The sequence below is a fragment of the Heterodontus francisci genome, unplaced genomic scaffold (genome assembly GCF_036365525.1).
Source record: "Heterodontus francisci isolate sHetFra1 unplaced genomic scaffold, sHetFra1.hap1 HAP1_SCAFFOLD_70_2, whole genome shotgun sequence".
NCBI classification, from domain to species: domain Eukaryota; kingdom Metazoa; phylum Chordata; class Chondrichthyes; order Heterodontiformes; family Heterodontidae; genus Heterodontus; species Heterodontus francisci.
In genome coordinates this window covers 819,677-847,638 of record NW_027141156.1, presented here as the reverse complement: position 1 = coordinate 847,638, position 27,962 = coordinate 819,677, and the positions used below count along the sequence as shown (strand labels likewise).

The window sequence follows — 27,962 nt, the reverse complement described above, 5'->3', positions numbered from 1 at the left end:
AAGAGCTGAACTCAAGAGGTGAGGTGAGAGTGCCTGCCCTTGACATCCAGGCATCATTTGACTGAGTATTCCATGAAGGAGCACTAGCTAAACTGGAGTCAATGGAAATCACGGGGAAAAGTCTCTGCTGTTTGGAGTCATTCCTAAAACAAAGAAAAATGGTTGTGGTTGTTGGAGGTCAATCATCTGAGTTCCAGGACATCACTGCAGGAGTTCCTCAGGGTAGTGTCCTGGGCCCAAACATCTTCAGCTGCTTCATCAATGACCTTCCTTCAATCATAACGTCAGAAGTCGTGTTGTTCGCTGATGATTGCACAATGTTCAGCACCATTCGTGACTCCTTCGATACTGAATCAGTCCGTGTAGAAATGCAGTAAGACTTGGACACTATCCAGGCTTGGGCTGATAAGTGCCAAGTAACAATTGAGCCACACAAGTGCCAGGCAGTGACCATCTCCAACAAGAGAGAATCTAACCATCTCCCCTTGACATTCGATGGCATTATCATCGTGGAATCCCCAACTATCAACATCCCAGGGGCTACCATTGAACAGAAACTGAACTGGAGTAGCTATATAAATTCCGCAGGTGAAAAAGCAGGTCAGAGGCTCGGAATACCGAGGCGAGTAACTCACCTCCTGACTCCCCAAAGCCTGTCCACCATCTACAAGGCACAAGTTCGGAGTGTGAGGGAACACTCTCCACTTGCCTGGATGGGTGCAGTTCCAACATCACTCAAGAAGCTTGACACCACACAGGACAAAGCAGCCCACTTGATTGGCACCCCATCCACAAACATTTACCCCCTCCACGCAGATGCACAGTGTCAGCAATGTGTACCATCTGCAACATGCACTGCAGCAACACACCAAGGCTCCTTAGACAGCACCTTCCAAACCCCGACCTCTACCAACTGGAAGGACAGGAGCAGCAGATGCAGGGGAACACCACCACCTGCAAGTGCCCCTCCAAGTCACACGCCATCCTGACTTTCAACTGTATCACCATTCCTTCAGTGTTGCAGGATCAAAATCCTGGAACTCCCTTCCTAAGAGCACTGCGGTGTAACTATCTCACATGGACAGCAGCGGTTCAAGATGGCAGTTAACCACCACCTTCTCAAGGGAAATTAGGGATGGGTAATAAATGCTGGTATAGCCAGTAATGCCCACATCCCATGAATGAATAAACGGTATATAATGCTTTGGATTAAAAGGGGTTAATTGAACCTGTTTGTTCAGCGACTGTGATTAATGTTAGTCTCAATGAACACTAATTGTGTCACTAGAGAACCTTCATCTTATTTCAATAACTGACTGCTTTCAATGTGTCATCCCAAAGTGTCAGCGGGAGCATCACCATCGGTACTAACAAGGATCGGCAGCTCCAGAGAGAGGAGTGGAACGGTCAGAATCTGAGAACATAGATTGGAACGCAACAACAATAGGTCAGAATTTAATAAGAATCAATTGGAATGTTACAACAATGAGTCAGAATCTGAGAATAATAGATTGGAATGTTACTACATTGGACAGGAGTTTATCCGATTGGTTTGCCTTTTTTACTGCGAATTATGATTGGATAACATTACCTAATCAGATATTTTGGGCACTGAAGATAATTCAATTCTTTTACTATCCCATCCTCGCTATTGTTGGTGTCACTGGTAAGTCTCTCTCGCCGAATCTAAGTATTACAGACTTTGTGCCGTTTTAATTTGCTGCCTCATCTTTGCTGTTGTCAGGGTACCTGTTCAGTCTATGTGTCCAGCCAGTCAATGTAGTATTGTTATTGCTATTTAAGTATTAGCAAGGTGGAAGTCACTGTTTTTAGTCCCCATTACAAAATCTCTTCCCTTTCCACCGACTGCCGTGCCCCATTCATATCTGACGCTGAAACAGACTGTTCATTACCTCACTTATGCCTTTGACACCGAGCTGAGTTCCAATACCGTATCCTGTCCTTCATAAATACTGCCAGCTGTCACCACCGGCATATCTTTCGCTGCCTTAGCAAATCTGCTGCTTAAACTACCATCCATGGCTTTGTTAAATCCAGACCCGACTATTCTAATGCTACCCTGACAAGACTCCCGGTTACAAAAGTCATAAACCACAGCCAGTCGGAAACTCTGCTGCACATATCCCAACTTACATCAAATCCCACTCAGCCAACACTCATGTGCTCACTGACCTACATTGGTTATGGATCTGATAAAAGCACAGTATAATATTCTTATTCTTGGGTGAAAATCCCTCCATGACCCCACTCCTCCAAATAGTCCCTATTTCTGTTACCCATATTCCTGAAAAATGTTACGCTTAAAATATTTATCCTATTCACTTTTATAAGTGATTTTTTTTCTCCCTCTGTATCTCTCCCTGGCCATAATTCTGGACTCCGTAGATCCACTGGTGCCAAGGCTATGACGATTATATATTTTTATATTGTGGGGATGCACTGCCAGCCACTTATGACTTCTTGTGCATGCTGTTGCATGGTGCACTCGGCGTTCTGGCATCATTGGCACACGTCTTTCAAACCTGGTCTGTGCATGTCCTCTGACTACCTGTGCTACTCACTTTCAGCCAAACATGTTTTCAGCAGCACGGGAACTCGATCTAGTTTTATTCAAAAGGACCAGTCATCCAACTTGCATGTGACGGGTTTTGAAAGAGTTCTGCTAATGTAACGTTATGGGAGGTACTATGGATGGTTTTCTGGAGGTTGTGTTGTGAGTTGCTGCAGACATTCAGGGAGGGCAGGGGATTTGGAGATTCAATTCTGGGCGAGGTATGTGGACTGCAGTTACAGTGTCTCTGGGTCTGTAACATGACCAACAAATGGTGCAGAAGCTGCTGAGAAGGGAAGCTCTGTAAAGAGAGGGGACAGGGGAGAGGGGTTGGGGATGTGCCATACCACCCCGGGATTAGCAACAACACCTTTCTTTTTTTATTTTCTTTTATTCATTCAAGAGATGTTGTATCACTCCCCAGTAATGGCGCCAGCTGCCTGTGCACAGATGCTGAGGCCATTTTTTAAAAATCTGCTAGCCCCACCAGCTTATTTAAATATTTAAATACAGAGTTAATAAAAGTTAAATAAATAAATTTACTTTGTCCCTCTCCCAACACCAATGACAACGAAATAAATTATTTACCGCTTTTCTCCAAAATGGTTAACCATATAAAGTTCCGGCCAACACCCACCACCCCCCCCGACCCCACCGCCTCCCCTCCTCCCAGCCCCGCCATCCGCCAGTATGCACAAACGTGCATCTACAACCCCTCTCACCGTCCAACTAATCCATGACGCCAATTTGGCACCGTACCCCCAATTTCACTCTGAGAAATTTGCCTCCTCCCCCCACCCGAACAATAAGGCACCTCATCTTCTCAGACGGGGATCTAAAGGCGCGGGACTGCTGGCCACTGGGCCGGAGATTGAGAGCTGCCATCCTGATGAGATATAAGTATACGTAAATCTATTACGTATTTTAGTTTGCATATGCTGATTGTGATCCCTTCACTGAGAGATGGAGAATTGCCAGGGAGCCTTACGACAGCTGGGATAATCAGTCTGGGACCAGCTAGCGCCGAGGTCTGTGGTAGGTCTCATCTGGGGACATCTTCAGGCCCCACCTCATATTCACGCTATGGAAAAGGAAATATAGGGCTCCTTGAAATCCAGCCTTTGTCTTCAGTTGCTGTTCCAAACTCCATTCTCCAGCTACCGATTCTATCCCTCTTCCTGGCATCTGTGTGTGACTGTTCGTAACCTTGGTTTCATATTTGACCCCAAGATGAGTTTAGGACCTCAGATATGCACATTCACTAAAATGGCCTATTCCTACCTCTGTAACATCGCCTGACTTCGCCCCTGTGCTCAAAACCCTCATTCATTCCTTCATTCTCTCTTGGCGTGTCCATTCCAATGTCCTCCTGCTGATCTCCCACATTCTACAGCCTGTAAACTGCAGGCCATCCAAACCTTTGCTGCTGACGTGTTAACTCACTGTAACTCCCGTTCACCTATCACTCCTGTGCGTACAGACCTACATTGGCCATCGATTAAGAAACACTTTGATTTTAAAATTTGCATCACCATTTTTAAATTCCTCCAAAGCTTCACCACTGGATTTTATGGTACCCCTAAGTGAGGTCAGAGGCGGGACCGACGGGTGATTGTGGTGGAGGGCCGATGGTCACCCCATCGTCAAGTGATCTTTCTGGGGACGAGATAGGCCGACGATGACATTACCGCCCAGCGGGCAAATGAGGCCCTTTAATGGCCACTAAAGGGCTGCTTTCTGCCATCGCTTGGATCTAACCTATGGAGGGGGTTCCTCTGCTATGTGGGGAGGGTATCTTGAAAAATGTGGAACCCTCCATCGGGCTTGGGGCCTTTCCCTCTCCATGGGCAAACTGTGGCCAACGAAGGGCCCTGACTGTGAAACAATGAACCTCCCAGGACACCCCTCTACCTGGACTTTAGGACCACCAGTTCCCCTCAGCAGGAGCTTCCAGACCTGTACCGTTGACCCCGTCTCAATCACGTGGGTCTCCATTCAATTCAGGGCCTGGGTCCATGATCTCTGCAGTGCTGACAGTCGCCAGACCTCCTGGTGACACTGCCTCACTAACCTGGAGTCCAGGGTGCAGCGCTGGGCCTGGGTCGAGACCTCTGCAGTACTGAAAGAGACATCCCCTCCTGGTAACCCCACTGCACACAACTTAAGTCAAGATTCCAGCACAGTGACTGCATCCAAGGCCTCTGCAGTACTGACAGTGATCACTCCTCCAGGTGAACGCACTGCACTCACCTTGAGTCCAGGTTCCAGCACTGTGACTGGGTCCAAGACCTCAGCAGGACTGACAGTGACCATGCTTCCTGGTAACTCTGCCTCACTCACTGCGGTCCCAGGTTCCAGCACTGTGACTGGGTCCAAGACCTCTGCAGTACAGTCAGTGACCACCCCTCCCGGTGACCCCAATGCACTCACCTTGGGTCCAGGTTACAGTGCTGTGACTGGCAGAAAAACCTCAGCAGTACTGACAGTGACAGCCCCTCCCGGTGACCCCACTGCACTCACCCTGTGTCCGCTGTGAGGGGGGGCCAAGACCTCTGCAGTACTAACAATGAACTCCCCTCCTGGTGATGCCAGTGCACACACCTTGGGCCCAGGTTCCAGCACTGTGACTGGGTCCAAGACCGCTGCAGTACAGAGAGTGACTAGCCTTTCCGGTGATCCCACTGCACTCGCCTTGGTCCCAGGTTCCAGCACTGTGACTGGGTCCAAGACCTCTGCAGTAATGACAGTGACCACCACTCCCGGTGAACCCACTGCACTCAACTTGGTCCCAGGTTCCCGCACTGTGACTGCGTTCAAGACCTCTGCAGTACTGACAGTGACCACCACTCCCTGTGAACCCACTGCACTCACCTTGGGCCCAGGTTCCAGCACTGTGACAGGGTCCAAGACCTCTGCAGTACAGACAGTGACTAGCCTTCCGGTGTACCCACTGCACTCACCTTGGGCCCAGGTTCCAGCACTGTGACTGGGTCCAAGACCTCTGCAGTACTGACAGTGACCACTCCTTCCGGTGACATTACCATTTCTGCTGAGCTGCTGGCCCTCTGATTGGCCAGCAGCTCATGGAGGCAGGAATGCCGTCGTCAAAGGGAAAGGGATTCCAGGCTCAGGTCACTGAGACAGCGGGCTGAATCCTGAAGTCCTGAAATCAGGAACAGCCTCTGCGCGCTGCGAATTGAGTCAATTGTTTATGGATAGGCATAGGTACTATATTTTAAAGCGGTTGCCCGCTCAACTAAACCAAAATTTCATATTGTCCGACCCCAACAATGCAAGTTGACACTTTCTCCTCCGCCTGCACTTCTTTATAAATGCATTGTTTCACCTTTACCACCTTGGTGGCGCCAGTTTTCCCTGGACGGGAAAGTTAAGGCAAGTGAGTTCCACCCATCACACTGAACATCTGGAACTGCAGTAATATCGCTACAGTTTTCATTTTAACTCAGTCAAACAAATTATTTAAATATGTGAAGTCGGGTCCTGTCACAGAGCGGTTGAGGGTCCGTCACCAAGGTTCCCCACCACTGTGAATATCGGGCCTGGTAAACCCGGCATTTCCTGGCGGGCTGCTGCCACACTAAACATCCATGCACCCTGCCACCGAGCACAATGTCGATAAAAGAACAAGATCCAAGTCAGAAAATCAACACAGGACTCTCTGGTGGACAGGCTGGATGGCACAAAAACGCCAAAGTGAGGCTCCACTCCTCTGTGGCTCGGTGCTGGGAATCCCGCCTCCTACACATGTCCTTTTCCCATCTCTGCAATGTCCTCCTGCCTCACAATACACTAAGATATCCATTTTCATCTAATGGTGGCCACTAGTACAACCCTAATTTTAGTTTCTTCGCCATTGGTGGCCATACCTTCAGTTGCCTGGGCCCTAAGATCTGTAATATCTTCTCCAAACCTCTCCAACTCGGTTTCCACATTTAAGCCATTCCTTAAATCCAGCTTTTCTCCATCTTACCTCCAATCTCCTTGTGTGACTTGGCGTCTTACTTTTGTTATATAATGCACCTGTGACGCATCTTGGGATCTTTTAATACACTAAAGGTGCAATATAAATGCATATTGTTGTTGCTTCGACACAGTCTACCTCCCTGTCTATGTCCTCTTGAATTCTATTGCCGTCTTCATCGCCCGTCACTATACTTCCACACTTCATGATTTCTGCAAATTTCAACATTGTGGTCTGATATCTGAAGTCTAAGTCATTAATGTATATCAGAAACATCAGTGAACCTGGTACTGAACCCTGGGGAACAGCACAGTAAACATCCCTCCAGTCTGAAAAGCAGCAGCGTTCCTGGTACTGAACCCTCCAAAACAGCACTGTATACCTTCGCACAATCTGAAAAACAACAGCTGTGCTCCGAGTGCTGAACCCTGGGGAACAGCACTAGATACCTCGTTCCAGTCTGAAAAGGACAACAGTGATCATAGTACTGAAACCTGGGGAACAGCACTGTATACCTCCCTCCAGTGCGAAAAACAGCAGTGGTCCTAGTACTGAACCCTGGGGAACAGCACTGTATACCTCGCCCAAACTGAAAAACAGCAGTGGTCCTTGTACCGAATTCTGGGGAACAGGACTGTAAACCTCACTCCAGTCTGAAAAACAGTATTGATCCTAGTACTGAACCCTGGGATCAGCACTGCATACGTCCCTCCAATCGGAAAAACAGCAGTGATACTATTATTGAACCCTGGGGAACAGCACTGTATTTCTCCTTCCAGTCAGAAAAACAGTAGTGATCCTGGTACTGAACCCTGGGGACAGCACTGTATACCTCACTCCAGTCTGAAAAACAGTAGTTATGATAGTACTGAATCCTGGGGAATAGCAGTGTATACCTCACTCCAGTCTGAACAACAGTAGTTCTCCTAGTACTGAACCCTGGGGAACAGCACTGTATCCCTCCATCCGGTACGAAAAACAGTAGTGATCCTAGTACTGAACCATGGGGAACAGCACAGTATACTTCCTTCCAGCCTGAAAAACAACAGTGGCCCGAGTAGTGAACCCTGGGGATCAGCAGTGCATACCTCGTTCCAGTCTGAAAAACGGTATTGATCCGAGTACTGAACCCAGGGGAACAGCACTGCATACCTCACTACAGTCTGCAAAAAACATCGCTGCTCCCAGTACTGAACACTGGAGAACAGCACATTACATCTCACTCAGTGTCTGACAAACAGCATTTGGAACAGCATTGCACCCTGGGGAGGAGTGCTGTATACCTCCCTCCAGTCTGAAAAACAGCGCTGGTCCTATTACTGAACACTGGTAAACAGCACTGTATACCTCCCTCCAGTCCGAAAAACAGCAGTGATCCTAGTACTGTACCCTGGGGAACAGCAACGTGTACCTCCCTCCAGTCTGAAAAACTGCAGTGAAGCTAGTACTGAACCCTGGTGAATAGCACTGGATAACGAACTCCATTCTGAAAAGTACTGAACCTTGGGGAACAGCGCTGTACACTTCCCACCGGTCCGAAAAACAACAGTGGCCCCAGTATTGAACCCTTGGGAACAGCACTGTATACCTCGTTCCAGTCTGCAAAAAACAGCGCTGGTCCTAGTACTGAACCCTGGGGAACAGCACTGTCTACCTCACTCGAGTCTGAAAAACAGCAGTGATCCAAGTACTGAAACCTGGGGAACAGCATTGTACAGCTCCCTCCAGTCTGAAAAGGAGCAGTGATCCTAGTACTGAACCCTGGGAACAGCACTGTGTACCTCCCACCAGTCTGAAAAGGAAAGCAGTGATCCTAGTACTGAACCCTGGGGAACAGCACTGTATACCTCCCTCCAGTCTGAAAAGGACAGCAGTGATCCTAGTACTGAAAACTGGGGACAGCACTGTATACCTCCCTCCAGTCTGAAAAACAGCAGTGATCCTAGTACTGAACCCTGGGGAACAGCACTGTATACCTCGACCAAACTGAAAAATAGCAGTGGTCCTTGTACCGAATTCTGGGGTTCAGGCCTGTCAACCTCACTCCAGTCTGAAAAACTGTAATGATCCGGGTACTGAACCCTGGGGAACAGCACTGTATACTTCCCTCCTGTCCGAAAAACAGTAGTGATCCTAGTATTGAACCCTGGGGAACAACACTGTATACCTCACTCCAGTCTGAAAAACAAAAGTGGCCCTAGTACTGTACCCTGGGGAACAGCAGTGTATACCTCGTTCCAGTCTGAAAAAGAGTATTGATCCTAGTACTGAACCTTGGGGAACAGCACTGGATACCTCACTCCAGTCTGCAAAAAACAGCGCTGGTCCTAGTACTGAATCCTGGGGAACTGCACGTTCCACCTCCCTCCAGTCTGACAAACAGCAGTTGTAACAGTATTAACCCCTGGGGCAGAGTACTGTTTCCCTCCTTCTGGTCTGAAAAACAGCGCTGGTCCTACTACTGAACCCTGGGGAACAGCACTGTATACTTCACTCTGGTCCAATAAACAGTGGTGATCCTAGTACTGAACCCTGGGAAGCAGCACTGTAAACCTCCCTCCAGTCTGAAAAACAGAAGTGATCCCAGTACTGAATCCTGGGGAACAGCACAGTAAACCTACTTCCAGTCTGAAAAACAGCGGTGAGACTGGTACAGAACCCTCCAGAACAACACTGTAAACCGCCCTCCAGTCTGAAAAGCAGCAGCTGTCCTATTATTGAACCCAGGGGATCAACACTGTATACCTTCCCGCAATCTAGAAAAAACAGCAGTGCTCCTTGTGCTGAACACTGCGGAACAGCACTGGATACTTCCCTCGAATTTGAAAAAAAGGCACTGGTCCTGGTACTGAACACTGGGGCACAGCACGTTTCCCTCCCTCCTGTCTAAAAAACAGCAGTTGTCCCTGTATTGAACTGTGGGGAAGAGTGCAGTACACCTCCCTCCAGTCTGAATAACAGCAGTGAACCTAGTACTGAATCCTGGGGAACAGCACTGTATACCTCCCTCCAGTCCAAAAAACTATAGTGATCCGAGTACTGAAAGATGGGGAAAAGCACTGTATACCTCATTCCAGTCTGAAAAACAGTAATGATCCTTGTACTGAACCCTGAGGAACAGCACTGTATACCTCCCTCCAGTCTGAAAAACAGTAGTGATCCTAGTACTGAACCCTGAGGAACAGCACTGTATACCTCCCTCCAGCCTGAAAAACAGTAGTGATCCTAGTCGTGAACCCTGGGGAACAGCACTGAAAACCTCCTTCCAGTCTGAAAAGCAGCGGTGATCCTTTCATTGAACCCTGGGGAACAGCACTGTATCCCTCTCTCTGGTGCGAAACACTGTAGTGATCCTAGTACTGAACGCTGGGGAACAGCACTGTATACCTCACTCCAGTCTGAAAAACAACAGTGGCTCTGGTACTGAACCCTGGGGAACAGCACTGTATACCTCACTCCAGTCTGCAAAAAACAGCGCTCGACCTAGAACTGAACCCTGGGGAACTGCACTTTACACCTCCCTCCAGTCTGACAAACAGCACTTGTATAGAACCCTGGGGAAGAGTACTGTTTCCCTCCTTCTGGTCTGAAAAACAGCGCTGGTCCTACTACTGAACCCTGGGGAACAGCACTGTATACCTCCCTCCAGTCCAAAAAACTATAGTGATCCTAGTACTGAAACCTGGGGAACAGCACTGTATCCCTCCCTCCGTCCGAAAAACTGTAGTGATCTTAGTACTGAAACCTGAGGAACAGCACTGTATACCTCCCTCCAGCCTGAAAAACAGTAGTGATCCTAGCACTGAACCCTGGGGTACATCACTGAAAACCTCCTTCCAGTCTGAAAAACAGTAGTTATCCGAGTACTGAACCCTGGGGAACAGCACAGTAAACCGCCTTCCAGTCTGAAAAGCAGCGGTGATCCTTTCATTGAACCCTGGGGAACAGCACTGTATCCCTTTCTCCGGTCCGAAACACTGTAGTGATCCTAGTACTGTACGCTGGGGAACAGCACTGTTGCCTCACTCCAGTCTGAAAAACAGCAGTGATTCTAATACTGAACCATGGGGAAAAGCACTGTAAACCTCACTCCAGTCTGAAAAACAACAGTGAACCTAAAACTGTACCCTGAGGAAGAGTGTATACAGAACTGTATACCTCCCTCCAGTCCGAAAAACAGTATTGATCTAAGTAGTGAACCCTGGGGAACAGCACTGTATACCTGACTCCAGTCTGAAACACTGTAGTGATCCTGGTACTGTACGCTGGGGAACAGCACTGTATCCCTCTCTCTGGTCCAAAACACTGTAGTGATTCTAATACTGAACCATGGGGAACAGCACTGTATACCTGACCAGTCTGAACAAAACAGCAGTGTTCCAAACACTGAACCTTGGGGTGCAACAATGTATACCTCCCTCCAGTCTGAGATAAAAACAGCAGGGTTCCTTGTACTGAACAATGGGTGTTAGCACTGTATACCGCAACCCAGTCAGAAAAACAGCAGTGATCCTAGTTCTGTAACCTGGGGAACAGCACTGCATACTTCCCTCGAATTTGAAAAAACGGCACTGGACCTCGTACTGAACACTGGGGCACAGCACATTTCCCTCCCTCCTGTCTAAAAAACAACAGTTGTACCAGTATTGAACTGTGGGGAATAGTGCAGTATACCTCCCTCCTGTCTGAAAAACAGCAGTGATCCTGGTACTGAACCCTGGGGAAAAGCACTGTATAGCTCCCTCCAATCCGTAAAACAGTATTGATCCTAATCCTGAAACCTGGGGAACAGCAGTGTATACCTCACTCCAGTCTGAATAACAGCAGTGAACCTCGTACTGAACCCTGGGAAACAGCACTGTCCACCACCCTCCAGTCTGAAAAACAGCAGTGAAGCTAGTACTGAACAATGGGGAACAGCACTGTATACCTCCCTCCGGTCTGAAAAGCAGCAGCGAATCTCGTACTGAACCCTGGGGAACAGCACTGTATACCTCCCTGCAGTCTGAAAAACAGTAGTGATCACAGTACGGAAACCTGGAGAACAGCACTGTATACCTCCTTCCAGTCTGAAAAACGGTAGTGATCGTAGTACTGAAACCTGGGGAACAGGACTGTATACTTCCGTCCGGTCCGAAAAACAGTAGTGATCCTAGTACTGAATCCTGGGGAACAGCACTGTATACCTCCCTGGAGTCGGAAAAGCAGCAGTGGTCCATTTATTGATTCATGGGGATCAGCACTGCATACCTCACTCCAGTCTGAAAAGAAAAGCAATGATCCCAGTACTGAACCATGGGGAACAGCACAGTAAACCTCCTTCCAATCTGAAAAACTGCGTTAATACTGGTACAGAACCCTCCAGAGCAACACTGTATACCGCCCTCCAGTCTGAAAAGCAGCAGCTGCCCTATTATTGAACCCTGGGGATCAGCACTGTATACCTTCCCCTATCTCGAAAAAGCAGCAGTGATCCAGTACTGAACCCTGGGGAACAGCACTGAAAACTTCCCTCCGGTCCGAAAAACAGTCGTGATCCAGTACTGAACCCTGGGGAACAGCAGTGTATACCTCCCTCCAGTCTGAAAAACAGCAGTGGTACCAGTATTGAGTCCTGGGAAACAGTACTATTTACCGCACTCCAGTCTGAAAAACAGCAGTGGTCCAAGGACTGAAACCTGAGGAACAGCACTTTATACCTATTATTGCTTTGAAATAATTGAATTCCGTGTTTCCTGTCACAAGTGAGGGAATCTCTCAGTCAGTCCAACATTTAACTTTTTATACAAGAGCAAAGTGCTGCAGCTGCTGCAAATCTGAAATAAAAACAGAAAGTGCTGGAAATATTCAGCAGGTCTGGCAGCATCTCTGGAGAGAGAAACCGAGAAAATATTTCATTTAAGTGACCCTTAATCAGAACTGGGACAGATTAGATATGGAACAATTTTTAAACTAAACAGCGAAAGGAGGGAGAGGGAGGATTATGTTTAACAATTTCGGTATCATCCTTTTGTTATTTAATCTCTCCTGCCTTCCACCAATTCGTAGACCATCCCGTTTGTTCTTTCACTCTCAATCATTTTAATACATCACTGGATACAGGAACACATTTGTTAAACTCAATAAGTCCTCAATCGAACTGCTAACTTTGCTCCAGCCTGATGTATAATTTCTCTGTCTATTTCCCTTCCTCACAGTTAACTTGCTGACGATTGGGATCCTGTCTCGAGGAAAGTGCGGTCTCTCCAAATGTGCCAGTTGTTACCTGGTGGCCATGTCAGCGGCGGATCTACTGGTCATTATCCTGGACCTGATATTGAGGCACATTCCGATTGTTTATTGGGAACAGTTTCAGTTCCTGCGGTCCATCTACGTGTGTAATTTCCACGCCGTCCTGCTTTTTGCAGCCACAGACTGTTCTGTCTGGTTCACCGTCACTTTCACCATTGATCGATTTGTGGCCATTTGTTGCCAGAAGCTGAGAAGTAGATATTGCAGTGAGAAAATGGCGTCTGTGGTACTTGGAGCAGTGACTGTTCTGAGCTGTTTAAAGAACATCATCTGGTATTTTATGTTAACAGGTCCATATAGTCTGCTTAACATACCCTGGTTTTGTGATGCGACACCGGATGTTCTGCTCTCTCGGGTCTGGGGAACAATTGAGTTGCTCCACCACATTCTAACTCCGGGGCTCCCATTTGTGCTCATCCTGCTGCTCAATGCTCTCACCGTCAGACACATTTCAGTGAGCAGCAGAGCTCGCAGGAGACTCCGAGATAACAGCAGTGGGAAGAGTCGCAGAGATCCAGAGATGGAGAGTCGAAGGAAATCCATCATTTTACTGTTAGCTATCTCGTTGAATTTCATCCTGTTATGGGCAGCGTTAATGGTGTATTCAATATGGTTCCGGATGTGGTTTTTGGACGGTACGTTTGCTTATCCACATGTTTTCCTGCAGGAATTGGGCTTCATGCTGCAGCTCCTGAGTTGCTGCACAAACACTACGATTTATGCTGTGACCCAAACTCGGTTCAGAGAGCAGTTGAAGAATGTGCTGAAATGTCCCTTTACTGCAATTGTTCAATTCATTGGATGATGAGAGAAACTGATTGACCATTTCCAGCAGCCGGGGGGGGGGGGGGGGGTGGGGGGGGCGGGGGGGGGGGGGTGGGCAGTCGCTGTAGTGACGGGAGAGTCCGGCTGGGCCTGTCGTGATGGCGAAAGGCGGTGGCCGAACCTGTAGATCTGATGCCACAGGGATTGGGGCCTGGCTTGTTGCTATGGTGACAAAGCAGCGCGGGGCCTATCACGATTGTGACAAAGCAGGACGGGCCTATCACTGTGGTGAACAAGAGGGGCGAGGCCTATCGCTATGGTGACAAAGCGGGGCGGGGCCTATCACTGTGGTGACAAAGCAGCATGGGCCTCTCACTGTGGTGAACAAGATGGGCGGGGCCTATCGCGACGGTGACTGCTGCTGGTGGGGCCTGAGCCCATTCGCAAAGTTGAGTGTTCGCTATTTTGGTAGGGAGGTGAGTGTCGGGCCTCATTCACATGGGGACGGGCAGAGGGGGCGAGTGCGGTTCACCGTGGTTATCGGATATGGGGTTGGAGCCTGTTCCCATGGTGACACCACAATGGAAAGATCGCGGTGTCTGACAACTGGCGGCCCCGCCCACCACGATCAGCACCAGCAGCGGCCCCGCCCACTGCCCTCAGCATCAGCAGCGGCCCCGCCCACCACCCTCAGCATTGGCAGCAGCCCCACCCACCACCCTCAGTAGAAGCGGCAGCCCCGCACAGCACGCTCAGCATCGGCAGCAGCCCCACCCTCTAACCTCAGCATAAGCAGCAGCCCCACCCACCACCCTCAGTATCGGCAGCAGCCCCACCCACCACCCACAGCATCGGCAGCGGCCAAACCCTCCACCCTCTGCATAAGCAGCGGCCCTGCCCACCACCCTCACCATCAGCATCGGCCCTGCCCACCACCCTCACCATCTTCAACAGCCCTGCCCATCACCCTCACCAACAGCAACGGCCCTGCCCACCACCCTCACCATCAGCAACGGCCCTGCCCACCACCCTCACCTAGAGCAACGGCGCTGCCCACCACCCTCACCAACAACAACGGCGCTGCCCACCACCCTCACCATCAGCAACGGCCCTGCCCACCACCCTCACCATCAGCAACGGCCCTGCCCACCACCCTCACCAACAGCAACGGCCCTGCCCACCACTCTCACCATCAGCAACGGCCCTGCCCACCACTCTCACCATCAGCAACGGCCCAGCCCACCACCCTCACCAACAGAAACGGGCCCCGCCCACTACCTTCATCAACAGCAACAGCCCCGCCCACTACCCTCACCAACAGAAACGGGCCCCGCCCACTACCCTCACCAACAGAAACGGGCCCCGCCCACTACCCTCACCAACAGCAAAGGTCCCGCCCACCACCCTCACCAATAGCAACGGCCCTGCCCACCACCCTCACCAACAGCAACGGCCCCGCCCACTAACCTTATCAACAGCAAAGGCCCCGCCCACTACCCTCACCAACAGCAACGGCCACGCCCACCACCCTCACCAACAGCAACGGCCCTGCCCACCACCCTCACCAACAGCAACGGCCCCGCCCACCGCCCTCACCAACAGCAACGGCCCTGCCCACCACCCTCAGCATCAGCAGCGGCCCCGCAGAGCACCCTCAGCAGAGTCAGCAGCGGCACTGCACTCCACCCTCAGCATGAGCAACGGCACCCCCCCCCACCACCCTCAGCATGAGGAGCGGCCCCGCCCAGCACCCTCAGCAGAGTCAGCAGCGGCACCGCACTCCACCCTCAGCATGAGGAGCGGCGCCGCGAACCACCTTACGTGAGCCTTACGTCAGTGGCAGGGAAACTATTAGAGAGGATTCTTCGGGACAGGATTTGCTCCCATTTGGAAAAAAACGAACTTATTTGCGAGAGACAGCATGGTTTTGTGAAGGGGAGGTCGTGTCTTACTAATTTGATTGAGTTTTCTGAGGAAGTGACGAAGATGATTGATGAAGGAAGGGAAGTGGATGTTGTCTATATGGACTTTAGTAAAGCCTTTGACAAGGTCCCTCATGGCAGACTGGTACAAAAGGTGAAGTCACATGGGATCAGAGGTGAGCTGGCAAGATGGATACAGAACTGGCTCAGAAGGCAGAGGGTGACAGTGGAAGGGTGTTTATCTGAATGGAGGGATGTGACTAGTGGTGTTCCGCAGGGATCAGTGCTGGGACCTTTGCTGTTTGTATTATATATAAATGATTTGGAGGAAAATGTAGCTGGTCTGATTAGTAAGTTTGCGGACAACACAAAGGTTGGTGGAGTTGTGGACAGCGATGAGGAATTTCAGAGGATACAGCAGGATATAGATCGGTTGGAGATTTAGGCAGAGAGATGGCAGATGGAGTTTAATCCAGACAAATGTGAGGTAATGCATTTTGGAAGGTCTAATGCAGGTGGGAAGTATACAGTAAGTGGCAGAACCCTTCGGGGTATTGAAAGGCAGAGAGATCTGGGCGTACAGGTTAACAGGTCACTGAAAGTGGCAATGCAGGTGGATAAGGTAGTCAAGAAGGCATACGGCATACTTGCCTTCATCGGTCGGGGCATAGAGTATAAACATTGGCAATTCCTGCTGCAGCTGTATAGAACATTAGTTAGGCCACACTTAGATTATTGCGTGCAATTCTGGTCACCACACTACCAGAAGGACGTCGAGGATTTGGAGAGATGTACAGAGGAGGGTTACCAGGATGTTGCCTGGTCCAGGGCGGATTAGCTATGAGGAGAGGTTGGAAAAACTCGGATTGTTTTCACTGGAACGATGGAGATGGAGGGGCGACATGACAGAGGTTTACAAAGTTATGAGCGGAATGAACAGAGTGGATAGTCAGAAGCTTTTTCCCAGGGTGGAATAGTCAGTTACTAGGGAACATATGTTTAAGAGTGAAGGGTAAAGTTTAGAGGGGATGTGCGAGGCAATTTCTTTAAACAGAGGGCGGTGAGTGCCTGGAACTTGCTGCCGGCGGAGGTGGTGGAAGCAGGTACAATATCGACGTTTCAGGGGCATCTTGACAAATGCGTGAATAGGAAGGGAAGAGAGGGATATGGGCCCCGGAGGTGCAGAAGGTTTTAGTTTAGGCAGGCATCAAGATCGGCACAGGCTTGGAGGGCCGAATGGCCTGTTCCTGTGCTGTACTGTTCTTTGTGCTTGTTCTTTCTTCACCGTCAGCATCAGCAGCGGCCGAGCCCAACAACCTCAAAATCAGCAACGGTCCCGCCCACCGCACTCAACATCAGCAACGGCCCCGCCCACCACAATTAGCATCAGCAGCGCCCCCCCCCACCACCCTCATCATCAGCAACCGTCCCGTTCTCCACCCTCATCATCAACAGCGGCCCCGCCCACCACCCTCATCATCAGCAGTGGACCCGCCCACCACCCTCATCATCAGCATCGGCCCCGCCCACCACCACCCGCATCAACAGCGTCCCCGCCCACCATCCTCATCATAACGGCGTCCACGCCCACCACCCTCATCATCAGCAGCGGCACCGCCCACCACCCTCATCATCAGCAGTGGACCCGCCCACCACCCTCATCATCAGCATCGGCCCCGCCCACCACCACCCGCATCAACAGCGTCCCCGCCCACCATCCTCATCATAACGGCGTCCACGCCCACCACCCTCATCATCAGCAGCGGCACCGCACACCACCCTCATCATAACAGCGGCGCTGCCCACCACCCCCATCATCAGCAGCGGCCCCACCCACCAAACATCGCATCAACAGCGGCCCCGCCCACCACCCTCATCATCAACAGCGGCCCCGCCCACCACCCTCATCAGAACAGTGTCCCCACCCACCACCCTCATCATCAGCAGCGGCCCTGCCCACCACCCTCATCACAACAGCGGCGCTGCCCACCACCTTCAGCATCAACAGTGTCCCCACCCACCACCCTCATCATCAGCAGCGGCCCCGCCCACCACCCTCATCATCAATAGCGGCCCCGCCCACCACCCTCATCATCAGCTGCGGACCCGCCCACCACCCTCATCATCAGCAGCGGACCCGCCCACCACCCTCCGCATCAACAGCGGCCCCACCCACCACCTTCAGCATCAGCAGCGGCCCCGCCCACCACCCTCATTATAACAGCGGCCCCGCCCACCACCTTCAGCATGAGCAGCAGCCACGTCCACTTCCGTTTCCATCACAACCAGATCAACAACTGTGCGAGAGAATCTGGTTTGAGCTCAGCCTGAATATTTCATGACAATTGATAAAATTTTAATGTTTTATTTTCGTTTATAAATCTTTACATTTTTATAACGCGTTGCAATAATTTATAACTTTGCAATGCGTTATTATCCTTTATACATCTGTCTATTCCTTAGTTGCACTTGGTAATGTAGAATCATTTACAATACTTTACAATGGTCCATCTACTTTGCAGATATTTGAAATGCTCCTTACATCTTTAAACAACTACATAACAATGTAGAATCCTACACCAATATTTAGATACCTAGATAATCCTTTATATCCCATTACAGTAATTTATCATCTTTTATAATACTTGATGAACCTATCTTATCTTTTATCGTCATTTATATTGCTCTAAAATAGTTGATAACCCTTTACAAATCTTCATAATCCTTTAAAGCCTGCGAAACAAAACCGTTTCTACTGCTTCAGAATCTGACATAAAGATTGATATCCATTTACCATCCTTTTTGTCCCTTTAAAACATTCACAATATTTCCTAACTCTTTAGAATGTTCAGTAATCCTTTACAACGCTTCCTGACATATTAACCGGGATTTTCTTGCCCTCCTGACATCAGGCTCTTTGGCAGTGACACAAGATCGCACTGGCATCAGCCCGACATGGAGCATTCTGCCTGGCAGAATTCTCCGGCTGCAGCAGCCCGTCATGGAGCATTCCGCCGGGCCCAATCCTCCGGCTGCAGCAGCCCGACATGGAGCATGCAGCCGCTCAAATTAATGCAGCCGCTCAAATTAATGCAGACCCTCAAATTGATGCAGACCCTCAAAGTAAGGCAGCCTCTCAAACTTAGGCAATACCTCAAATTAATGCAGCCGCTCAAAATAATGCAGACCCTCAAACTATGGCAGCCTCTCAAACTTTTGCAGTACTTCAAATTAAAGCAGCCCACAAAATAATGCAGCCCCTCAAACTAAGGCAGCTTCTCAAACTTCTGCAGTACCTCGAACTAATGCAGCCCCTCAAACTAAGGCAGACCCTCAAGCAAAGGCAGCCTCAAACTTATGCAGCACCTCAAACTAATGCAGCAACTCAAACTAATGCAGCGCCTCAAATTAAGGCAGACCCTCAAACTAATGCAGACCCTTAAACTGAGGCAGACCCTTAAACTAAGGCAGCCCATGAAACTTATGCAGCCCCTCAAACTAAGGCAGCCTATCAAACTAATGCAGACCCTCAAACTAAGGCTGACCCTCAAACTTATGCAGCCCCTCAAATTAATGCATCCACTCAAATAAATAACTTCAGTCAAACTAATGACTTCACTCAAACTAATGCAGCTCCCCAAAGCACTGAAGCCCCTCAAACTAATGCAGCCCCTCAAACTAATGCAGCCCCTCAAATAAATAACTTCAGTCAAACGAATGACTTCACTCAAACTAATGCAGCCACTCAAACTAATGCAGTCTTTCAAATCAATAACTTCAGTCGAAATAATGACTTCACTCAAACTAATGCAGCTCCTCAAAGCAATGCAGCCCCTCAAACTAATGCAGCCTCTCAAACTAATGCAGCCCCTCAAATAAATAACTTCAGTCAAACTAATGACTTCATTCAAACTCATGCAGCTCCTGAAAGTAATGCAGCCCCTCCAGTAAATAACTTCAGTCAAACTAACGACTTCCCTCAAACTAATGCAGCTCCTCAAAGTAATGCAGCCCCTCAAACTAATGCAGCAACTCAAACTAATGCAGATCATCAAACTTATGATTGATGAGGGAAGGGCTGTCGATGTCGTATACATGGACTTCAGTAAGGCGTTTGATAAGCTTCCCGATGGTAGGCTGATGGAGAAAGTGAAGGCGCATGGGGTCCAAGGTGTACTAGCTAGATGGATAAAGAACTGGCTGGGCAACAGGAGACAGAGAGTAGCAGTGCAAGGGAGTTTCTCAAAATGGAGACGTGTTCCACAGGGATCCGTGCTGGGACCACTGTTGTTTGTGAGATACATAAATGATTTGGAGGAAAGTATAGGTGGTCTGATTAGCAAATTTGCAGACGACACTAAGATTGATGGAGTAGCAGATAGTGAAGGGGACTGTCAGAGAATACAGCAGAATATAGATAGATTGGAGAGTTGGGCAGAGAAATGGCAGATGGAGTTCAATCAGGGCAAATGCGAGGTGATGCATTTTGGAAGATCGAATTCAAGAGTGAACAGTACAGTAAATGGAAAAATCATGGGGAAAAGTGATGTACAGAGAGATTTGGGTGTTCAGGTCCATTGTTCCCTGAAGGTGGCAACGCAGGTCAATAGAGTGGTCAAGAGAGCATACGGCATGCTTTCCTTCATCGGACGGGGTATTGAGTGCAAGAATTGGCAGGTCATGTTCCAGTTGTATAGGACTTTGGTTCGGACACATTTGGAATACTGCGTGCAGTTCTGGTCGCCACATTACCAAAAGGATGTAGATGCTTTGGAGAGGGTGCAGAGGAGGTTCACCCGGATGTTGCCTGGAATGGAGGGCGCTAGCTATGAAGAGAGGTTGAGTAGATTCGGATTATTTTCATTAGAAAGACGAAGGTTGAGGGGGGACCTGATTGAGGTGTACAAAATCATGAGAGGTATAGACAGGGTGGATAGCAAGAAGCTTTTTCCCAGAGTGGGGGATTCAATTACAAGGGGACACGAGTTCAAAATGAAAGGGAAAAAGTTTAGTAGGGATATGCGTGGAAAGTTCTTTACGCAGAGGGTGGTGGGTGCCTGGAACGCATTGCCAGCAGTGGTAGTACATGTGGGCACGATAGCGTCTTTAAGATGTATCTAGTCAGATACATGAATGGGCAGGAAGTAAAGAGATACAGACCCTTAGAAAATAGGCGACAGGTTTAGATAGAGGATTTGGATCGGCGTAGGCTTGGAAGGCCGAAGGTCCTGTTCCTGTGCTGTAATTATATTTGTTCTTTGTTATGCAGATCATCAGACTTATGCAGAACATAAAACTAATGCAGCCCCTCAAACTAACGCAGAAGCTCAAACTAAGGCACCCTCAAACTAATACAGCCTCTCAAACTAATGCAGACCCGCTAACTGAGGCTGACCCTCAAACTTATGCAGCCCCTCAAACTAATGCATCTCCTCAAAATAATGCATCCCCTCGTAGTAAGGCAGCCCCTCAAACTAAGGCAGACCCTCATAGTAAGGCAGCCCCTCAAACAAAGGAAGCCCCTCAAACAAAGGCAGCCCATCAAACTAAGGCAGCCGCTGAAACTAATGCAGCCCCTCAAATAAATAACTTCAGTCAAAGTAATGACTTCATTCAAACTAATGCAGATCATCAAACTTATGCAGATCATCAAACTAAGGCAGCCCTCAAACTAAGGGAGCCCCTCAAACTAAGGCAGACCCTCAAACTAAGGCAGCCCCTCAAAATAAGGCAGCTTCTCCAACATTAGTTTAGTGATACAGCACTGAAACAGGCCCTTCGGCCCACCGTGTCTGTGCCAACCATCAACCACCCATTTATACTAATCCTATATCCCCACCTGTCCCTATATTTCCCGACCATCTACCTATACTGGGGGCAATTTATAATGGCCAATTAACCTATCAACCTGCAGCACTTTGGCATGAGGGAGGAAACCGGAGCAACAGCAGGAAACCCACGTAGACACAGGGAGAACTTGCAAGCTCCACGCAGGCAGTACCCAGAATTGAACCCGGGTCGCTGGAGCTGCGAGGCTGTGGTGCTAACCACTGTGCGACTGTGCCGCACCGTTATTCGGCTCCTCAAACTAATGCGTCCCCTCAAACATATGCTGCCGCTCAAACTAAGACTGACACTCAAACTAAGGCAGACCCTCTATCTAAGACAGCCTCTCAAACGATTAGAATTAGAATTAGAACAAGACAGCGCAGTACAGGCCCTTCGGCCCTCGATGTTGCACCGACATGTGAAACCATCTGACCTACACTATTCCATTTTCATCCATATGTCTATCCAATGACCACTTAAATGCCCTTAAAGTTGGCGAGTCTACTACTGTTGCAGGCAGGGCATTTCACGCCCCTACTACTCTCTGAGTAAAGAAACTACCTCTAACATCTGTCCTATATCTATCACCCCTCAACTTAAAGCTATGTCCCCTCGTGTTTGCCATCACCATCCGAGGAAAAAGAAACTCACTATCCACCCTATGCAACCCTCTGATTATCTCATATGTCTCTATTATGTCACCTCTCCTCCTCCTTCTCTCCAACGAAAACAACCTCAAGTCCCTCAACCTTTCCTCGTAAGACCTTCCCTCCATACCAGGCAACATCCTAGTGAATCTCCTCTGCACCCTTTCCATAGCTTCCACATCCTTCCTATAATGCGGTGACTAGAACTGCACGCAATACTCCAGGTGCGGTCTCTCCAGAGTTTTGTACAGTTGCAGCATGACCTCGTGGCTCCGAAGCCCGAACCCCCTACTAATAAAAGCTAACACACCATATGCCTTCTTAACAGCCCTATTAACCTGGGTAGCAACTTTCAGGGATTTATGTATCTGGACACCAAGATCTCTCTGCTCATCTACACTACCAAGAATCTTCCCATTCGCCCGGGACTCTGCATTCCTGTTAATCCTTTCCAAAGTGAATCACCACACACTTTTCCGCATTAAACTCAATTTGCCATCTCTCAGCCCAGCTCTGCAGCCTATCTATGTCCCTCTGTACCCTACAACATCCTTCGGCACTATCGACAACTCCACCGACCTTAGTGTCATCCGCAAATTTACTAACCCAGCCTTCTACACCCTCTTCCAGGTCATTTATAAAAGTGACAAACAGCAGTGGCCCCAAAACAGATACTTGCGGTACACCACTAGTAACTAAACTCCAGGATGAACATTTGCCATCAACCACCACCCTCTGTCTTCTTTCAGCTAGCCAATTTCTGATCCAAAGCTCTAAATCGCCTTCAACCCCATACGTCCGTATTTTCTGCAATAGCCTACCGTGGGGAACCTTATCAAACGCCTTACTGAAATGCATATACACCACATCCACTGCTTTACCCTCATCCACCTGTTTCGTCACCTTCTCGAAAAATTCAATAAGGTTTGTGAGGCACGACCTACCCGTCACAAAACCGTGCTGACTATCGCTAATGAAGTTATTCTTTTCAAGATGATTATAAATCCTGTCTCTTGTAACCTTTTCCAACATTTTACCCACAACCGAAGTAAGGCTCACAGGTCTATAATTACCAGGGCTCTCTCAACTCCCCTTCTTGAACAATGGGACAACATTTGCTATCCTCCAGTCTTCTGGCACTATTCCTGTCGACAATGACGATATAAAGATCAAGGACAAAGGCTCTGCAATCTCCTCCCTAGCTTCCCAGAGAATCCTAGGATATATCCCATCTGGCCCAGGGGACTTATCTATTTTCACACTTTCCAAAATTGATAACACCTCCTCCTTGTGAACTTCAATCCCATCTAGCCTAGTAGCCTGAATCTCAGTATTCTCCTCGACAACATTTTCTTTCTCTACTGTAAATACTGACGCAAAATATTCATTTAACACTTCCCCTACCTCCTCTGATTCCACACACAACTTCCCACTACTATCCTTGATTGGCCCTAATCTAACTCTAGTCATTCTTTTTTTCCTGATATACCTATAGAAAGCATTAGGGTTTTCCCTGATCCTATCCGCCATTGACTTCTCTTGTCCTCTCCTTGCTCTTCTTAGCTCTCCCTTTAGATCCTTCCTGGCAAGCTTGTAGCTCTCAAGCGCCCTAACTGAGCCTTCACGTCTCATCCTAACATAAGCCTTCTTCTTCCTCTTGACAAGCACTTCAATTTCTTTCGTAAACCACATCTCCCTCGCTCGACAACTTCCTCCCTGCCTCACAGGTACATACTTATCAAGGACACGCAGTAGCTGCTCCTTGAATAAGCTCCACATTTCGATTGTTCCCTTCCCCTGCAGTTTCCTTCCCCATCCTAGGCATCCTAAATCTTGCCTAATCGCATCATAATTTCCTTTCCCCCAGCTATAATGTTTGCCCTGTGGTATATACCTTTCCCTGCCCATCGCCAAGTTAAACCTAACCGAATTGTGGTCACTACCACCAAAGTGCTCACCTGCATCTAAATCTAACACCTGGCCGGGTTCATTACCCAGTACCAAATCCAATGTGGCATCGCCCCTGGTTGGCCTGTCTACATACTGTGTCAGAAAACCCTCCTGCACACACTGGACAAAAACTGACCCATCTGAAGTACTCGAACTATAGTATTTCCAGTCGATATTTGGAAAGTTAAAGTCCCCCATAACAACTACCCTGTTACTCTCGCCCCTGTCGAGAATCATCTTCGTTATCCTTTCCTCTACATCTCTGGAACTATTCAGAGGTCTATAAAAGACTCCCAACAGGGTAACCTCACCTCTCCTGTTACTAACCTCGGCCCATACTACCTCAGTAGACGAGTCCTCAAACGTCCTTTCTGTCGCTGTAATACTCTCCTTGATTAACAATGCCACACCATCACCCCCCCTCCTTTACCATCTTCTCTGTTCTTACTGAAACATCGAAATCCCGGATCCTGCAACATCCATTCCTGCCCCTGCTCTACCCATGTCTCCGAAATGGCCACTACATCGAGATCCCAGGTACCAACCCATGCTGCAGGCTCTCCCACCTTATTCCGGATGCTCCTGGCGTTGAAGTAGACACACTTGAAACCAGGTTCTTGCTTGCCAGTGCCCTCTTGCGTCCTTGTAACCTGAACCCTGACCTCACTACTCTCAACATCCTGTACACTGGCACTACATTTTAGGTTCCCATTCCCCTGCTGAATTAGTTTAACCCCCCGCCCCCGAAGAGCACTCGCAAATCTCCCCCCCCCCCCAGGATATTGGTACCCCTCTGGTTCAGGTGAAGACTATCCTGTTTGTAGAGGTCCAACCTACCCCAGAAAGAGCCCCAATTATCCTGGAAACCAAAACCCTCCCTCCTGCACCATCCCAGCAGCCACGTGTTCAACTCCTCTCTCTCCCTATTCCTATTGCAGTCCCTCAAACATATGCAGCCCCTCAAACTGAGGCAGCCTCTCAAACTAATGCAGCCCCTCAAACTAAGACAGCCCCTCAAACTAAGGCATCTCCTCACTCCAATGCAGACCCTCAAACTAATGGAGCCCCTCAAACTAAGGCAGCCCTTCAAACTAAGGCCAACTCTCAATCGAAGGCAGCGCCTCAATCTAAGGAAGTCCCTCAAAGCAATGCAGCCCCTCAAACTAATGCAGCAACTCAAACTCATGCAGATCATCAAACTGAGGCAGACCCTCAATATTTAGTTCAGTGATACAGCACTGAAACAGGCCCTTCGGCCCACCGCGTCTGTGCCAACCATCAACCACCCATTTATACTAATCCTATATCCCCACCTGTCCCTATATTTCCCTACCATCTACCTGTACTCGGGGCAATTTATAATGGCCAATTAACCTATCAACCTGCAACACTTTGGCATGTGGGAGGAAACCGGAGCACCAGGAGGAAACCCACGCAGACACAGGGAGAACTTGCAAACTCCACACAGGCAGTACGCAGAATTGAACCCGGGTCGCTGGAGTTGTGAGGCTGCGGTGCTAACAACTGCGCCACTGTGCCGCCTCGTTATTCGGCCCGTCAAACAGATGCAGCCGCTCAAACTAAGGCAGGCACTCAAACTAAGACAGCCCCACACTCTACGACAGCCTCTGAAACTATTGCAGTCCCTCAAACATATGCAGCCACTCAAACTGAGGCAGCCTCTCAAACTAATGCAGCCCCTCAAACTTATGCAGCCCCTCAAACTAAGACAGACCCTCAAAGTAAGGCAGCCACTCAAACTAAGACAGCCCCTCAAAGTAAGGCAGCCCCTCAAACTAAGGCAGCTCCTCAAACTTAGGGAGCCCCTCACTCTAAAGCAGACCCTCAAAGTAAGGCAGCCCCTCAAACTAAGACAGACCCTCAAACTAAAGCAGCCCCTCAAGCTAATGCAGCCCCTCAATCTAAGGCAGGCACTCAGACAAAAGCAGACCCTCATACTAAAGCAGACCCTCAAACTAATGCAGACCCTCAAACTAATGCAGATCCTCAAACTACTGCAGACGCTCAAACTAATGCAGTATCTCAAACTAATGCATTCCCTCAAACTAAGGCAGAACCTTGAACTGAGTCAGCCCCGCAATCTAAGGCGGCCCCTCAAACTTATCCAGACCCTCAATCTAATGCAGCCCGTTAAACTAATGCAGCCCCTCAACCTAAGGCAGCCTCTCAAACTTATGCAGACACTCAAAGTAAGGCTGACCCTCAAACATATGCAGCCCCTCAAATTAAAGCATCCCCTCAAATAAATAACTTCAGTCAAACTAATGACTTCACTCAAACTAATGCAGCTCCTCAAAGTAATGCAGCCCCCCCCAAATTAATGCAGCCCCTCATACAAACGCAGCCCCTCAAAATAGTGCATCCCCTCAAACGAAGGCAGCCCCTCAAACTAATGCAGCCCCTCAAACGTATGCAGCGCCTAAACTTATGCAGCCCCTCAAACGAAGGCAGTCTCTCAAACTAATGCAGACCCTTAATATAATGCAGCCCCTCAAACTAATGCAGACCCTCAAACTAAGGCAGCCTCTCAAACTAATGCAGACACTCAAACTAAGGCTGACCCTCAATCCAATGCAGCCCCTCAAATTAAAGCATCCCCTCAAATAAATAACTTCAGTCAAACTAATGACGTCACTCAAACTAATGCAGCTCCTCAAAGTAATGCAGCCCCCCCAAACTAATGCAGCCCCTCATACACAGGCAGCCCCTCAAAATAATGCATCCCCTCAAACGAAGGCAGCCCCTCAAACTAAGGCACCCTCAAACTAATGCAGCCCTTCAAACGTATGCAGCGCCTAAACTTTGCAGCTCCTCAAATTAAAGCAGCCCCTCAAATTAATGCAGCCTCTCAAATAAATAACTTCAGTCAAACTAATGACTTCACTCAAACTAATGCAGCTCCTCAAAATAATGCAGCCCCTCAAACTAATGCAGCCCCTCAAACCAATGCAGCCCCTCAAACTAAGGCGGACCCTCTACTAAGGCAGACCCTCAATCAAAGGCAGACCCTCAATCAAAGGCAGCCCCTCAAACTAAGGCAGACCGTCAAACTAAGGCAGACCCTCAATCTAAGAAAGCCCTTCAAACTATCGCAATCACTCAAACTAATGCGGCCCCTCAAACTAATGCAGCCCGCAAACTAATGCAGCATCTCAAACTGAGGCAGCCGCTCAAACTAATGCAGCCCCGAAAACTAAGGCAGACCCTCAAACTAAGGCAGACCCTCAATCAAAGGCAGACCCTCAATCAAAGGCAGCCCCTCAAACTAAGGCAGACTCTCAATCAAAGGCAGACCCTCAATCAAAGGCAGCCCCTCAAACGAAGGCAGACCGTCAAACTAAGGCAGACCCGAAATCTAATCCAGCTCCTCAAACTAAAGCAGCCCCTGAAAATAATGCAGCCCCTCAACCTAATGCAGCCCCTCAAACTAATGCAGCCCCATAAACTGATGCAGCCCCTCAAACTAATGCTTCCCCTCAAACTAATGCAGAAGCTCAAACTAAGGCAGCCTCAAACTAACACAGACTCTCAAACTAATGCAGACCCTCTAACTAAGGCTGACCCTCAAACTTATGAAGCCCCTCAGACTAATGCATCTCCTCAAACCAATGCATCCCCTCGTAGTAAGGCAGCCCCTCATACTAAGGCAGAACCTCACAGTAAGGCAGCCCCTCAAACAAAGGCAGCCCATCAAACTAAGGCAGACCCTCAAACTAATGCAGCCCCTCAAACTAAGGCACCCTCTGAAACCTCTGCAGCACCTCAAATTAAGGCAGCCCCGCAATCTAAGGCAGCCCCTCAATCTGAGGCAGCCCCTCAAACCAAGGAAGACCCTCATTCTAAGTCAGCCCCTCAATCTAAGGCAGCCCCTCAAGCAAAGGCATCCTCTCAACCTAAGGCAGCCCCTCAAACTTATGCAGCCCTCAAACTAAGGCACCCTCTCAAACCACTGCAGCACCTCAAATTAAGGCAGCCCCTTAATC

General features: G+C 49.0%; 2 protein-coding genes across 2 annotated transcripts; both read left to right on the top strand.

The window, feature by feature from the left end:
- The first annotated feature begins 1,485 nt into the window (after positions 1-1,485).
- LOC137362318 (probable G-protein coupled receptor 139) lies at positions 1,486-13,650 on the top strand. Its single transcript, XM_068026729.1, has 2 exons — positions 1,486-1,666; positions 12,752-13,650. Exons 1-2 carry the CDS (start codon positions 1,486-1,488, stop codon positions 13,648-13,650), a joined length of 1,080 nt encoding a protein of 359 aa, XP_067882830.1.
- Positions 13,651-13,768: 118 nt separating this feature from the next.
- LOC137362317 (uncharacterized) lies at positions 13,769-17,322 on the top strand. The gene is made up of 3 exons (XM_068026728.1): positions 13,769-13,898; positions 14,807-15,431; positions 16,824-17,322. Exons 1-3 carry the CDS (start codon positions 13,769-13,771, stop codon positions 17,320-17,322), a joined length of 1,254 nt encoding a protein of 417 aa, XP_067882829.1.
- Positions 17,323-27,962: the final 10,640 nt, after the last annotated feature.

Bases quoted from the DNA above. Each gene is read 5' to 3' on its own strand.
- LOC137362318 (XM_068026729.1), top strand. From the start codon at position 1,486: ATGAGTCAGAATCTGAGAATAATAGATTGGAATGTTACTACATTGGAC. The intron at 1,667-12,751 runs GTAAGTCTCTCT...CCTTCCTCACAG, and splicing joins CGCTATTGTTGGTGTCACTG to TTAACTTGCTGACGATTGGG.
- LOC137362317 (XM_068026728.1), top strand. From the start codon at position 13,769: ATGGCGAAAGGCGGTGGCCGAACCTGTAGATCTGATGCCACAGGGATT. The intron at 13,899-14,806 runs GTGAACAAGAGG...TCTCACCATCAG, and splicing joins AGGACGGGCCTATCACTGTG to CAACGGCCCTGCCCACCACT. The intron at 15,432-16,823 runs GTGAGCCTTACG...CTTCACCGTCAG, and splicing joins GGCGCCGCGAACCACCTTAC to CATCAGCAGCGGCCGAGCCC.